A 2,626-nucleotide genomic window follows, 5' to 3' on the forward strand; every position below is an offset into this window, starting at 1 on the left:
GTCCTTATTCTGAGTTATCAACTTGGAGTTAGGGGTTCCTATTGTGATTTATCAACTTCGTGTCAGAGGTCCCCATCATAAATTATTAATGTTATGTTGGAGATCCCTATTCTTACATATCAATGCTATGTTGGAGGTACCTATTGTAACTTATAAACTTGGTGTTGGAGGTTCTTCTTCTGACTTATCGACTTGGTGTTGGAGGGACTTATTTTGACTTAGCAACTTGGTATTGCTGGGGTGGGGTGTCCTTTATCGATAAGTGCCAAATTTCATTTTTGAATGATAAATTTCATAATCTTACTATTTCATCTGAAACTGATCTTGGTATTAACTATAAGTAATATATCTGTCTGAAAGAGAACATATTTAAATATTGGAATATTACTAGTAAACAAAATACCAATCCAATGGTTGTCTTTGAAACAGATATTTATAAAAGGGAGAAACATGTAAATTCTCATTAATCTTATTTTTTTAAAGAAATTTACATAAATAGATATCAGACAAATTTGAGACTACTCTAAATTTTCTTACCGAGAAATTTCCTCAAATAAGCCTGTTCTCTCTTTTGGGCTCTTCATTGCAATGGACTCAACAGCTCCTTGAAACACAAGAAAGTTTTTGGCCTTTACATTTATTCCCAATAGCTCTAATCTGGAAGCATAATCTTGATGGCTTACAACCTGTAAAAGAAAAATGTTTTATAAGAGAGACATAACATACGGATAACAGTCCATTTGGTCCTTTGGGCCGTTCTTACACACTCATCATTGAGAAAATCAAAAAATTTAAACCCACCCTTATTTGTCAAGGAATTGTTGCCTACCACCTTAAATTCCTATAAATACTTGACTCTACTGTCACAAACTGCAACTCCTTCTATAATATAATCACTTTGTTAAAAAATAAACTTTTTCCTGGAGCCTAACCTGTCTTTTCCATATCTTAAGCTCGTGTTGTATTACTTTCAGAATACACAAAGAAAGCAGAGGATGTTATCTTCTCAATCCTCCAAATACTTCAGTAAGATCACCTCTTGTTCATCTTTTCTCAAGAGAAAATAAGTTAAAAGATTTTAACCTTTAACCTATTTTCTGTCATATGACCCTATGTCAGTAAGACACTATCATTTCCGAGATAAACTGCCCAGAAATGTACAAATTTTTCCTATTGAGGACTAGTGAACTGTAATAACCAGGTCTATAAACACACCAAAATTCTACTAGCTTTACTAACAGCAACAGAGCACTGTCTTGATGGCTTTGAGACATCATTTTCTTCAGTCATACCGAGTTGGTTCCCATCCATATTAAACATCTGATCTAAATTATGATAATGAAAATGCATTACTTCACATTTAATATAAAGGTCACTGATCAAATATTTGGTCTACCTACAAACTGATCCAGGTTATTCAGTAGTAGCTCAACATCCACAATACAGCTAGATATATCTAAAAGTTTAATGTCATCAGCAAATTTTACTAATTATGCCCATATTGATATCATTAATATAAACAAGAAAAGGCAGATTCCCAAACAGTGACCGCTGAGGCATTCCACCAGTAACAAGGGTTCAGTTTGACTGGACTCCATTAATAACTTTCTCCCCATCCAACCACCCTAAAGTTCAATTAACTAGTCTTTCTTCATCCCATACTGATCTGATTTCCTTAGCTAATCTTTCGAGTGACATCTTATCATGAGGTTTCCAAAAACCTATATGCCCCAAGTCCACACCCTTTCCATTACCCACATAATAAGTAACATCCTTGAAAAGATGAATAAGGCACGAGAACATCAGTAGCAGACACATAAGGTTGAACTTAAGGCCTTGATAGGGTAGTTTTCTTACCACTAATTCTTAACTATAGTATACTACTAGGGTCTTCACCATTACCCTGATAACTGGTTATGGTTCAGTTAGAGGCCTTGATAGAGTAGTTTTCCTACCACTAATTGTTATCTATAGTATACTACTAGGGTCTTCGCCACTACCCTGATAACTGGTTATGGTTCAGTTAGAGGCCTTGATAGGGTAGTTTTCTTACCACTAATTGTTATCTACAGTATACTACCAGGGTCTTCACCACTACCCTGATAACTGGTTATGGTTCAGTTAGAGGCCTTGATAGGGTAGTTTTCTTATCACTACTAGGGTCTTCACCATTACCCTGATAACTGGTTATGGTTCAGTTAGAAGCCTTGATATGGTAGTTTTCTTATCACTAATTGTTGTCTACAGTATACTACTAGGGTCTTCACCATTACCCTGATAACTGGTTATGGTTCAGTTAGAGGCCTTGATAAGGTAGTTTTCTTATCACTAATTGTTATCTATAGTATACTACTAGGGTCTTCACCATTACCCTGATAACTGGTTATGGTTCAGTTAGAGGCCTTGATAGGGTAGTTTCCTTATCACTAATTGTTATCTATAGTATACTACTAGGGTCTTCACCATTACCCTGATAACTGGTTATGGTTCAGTTAGAGGCCTTGATAGAGTAGTTTTCTTACCACTAATTGTTGTCTACAGTATACTACTAGGGTCTTCACCATTACCCTGATAACTGGTTATGGTTCAGTTAGAGGCCTTGATAGGGTAGTTTTCTTACCACTAG

General features: G+C 35.6%; 1 protein-coding gene across 1 annotated transcript in view; it reads right to left on the bottom strand.

Annotated features, from left to right (window-relative positions):
- LOC106476843 (structural maintenance of chromosomes protein 1A-like) overlaps window positions 1-2,626 on the bottom strand; it is an 11,790-nt gene that overhangs the window by 5,085 nt on the left and 4,079 nt on the right. Inside the window, exon 4 of the mRNA XM_013937463.2 lies at window positions 538-686. Coding sequence (XP_013792917.2) covers window positions 538-686 — 149 coding nt within the window. The remainder of the gene's footprint in view (window positions 1-537; window positions 687-2,626) is intronic.

The sequence above is a fragment of the Limulus polyphemus genome, unplaced genomic scaffold (genome assembly GCF_000517525.1).
Source record: "Limulus polyphemus unplaced genomic scaffold, Limulus_polyphemus-2.1.2 Scaffold11796, whole genome shotgun sequence".
Classification (NCBI taxonomy): domain Eukaryota; kingdom Metazoa; phylum Arthropoda; class Merostomata; order Xiphosura; family Limulidae; genus Limulus; species Limulus polyphemus.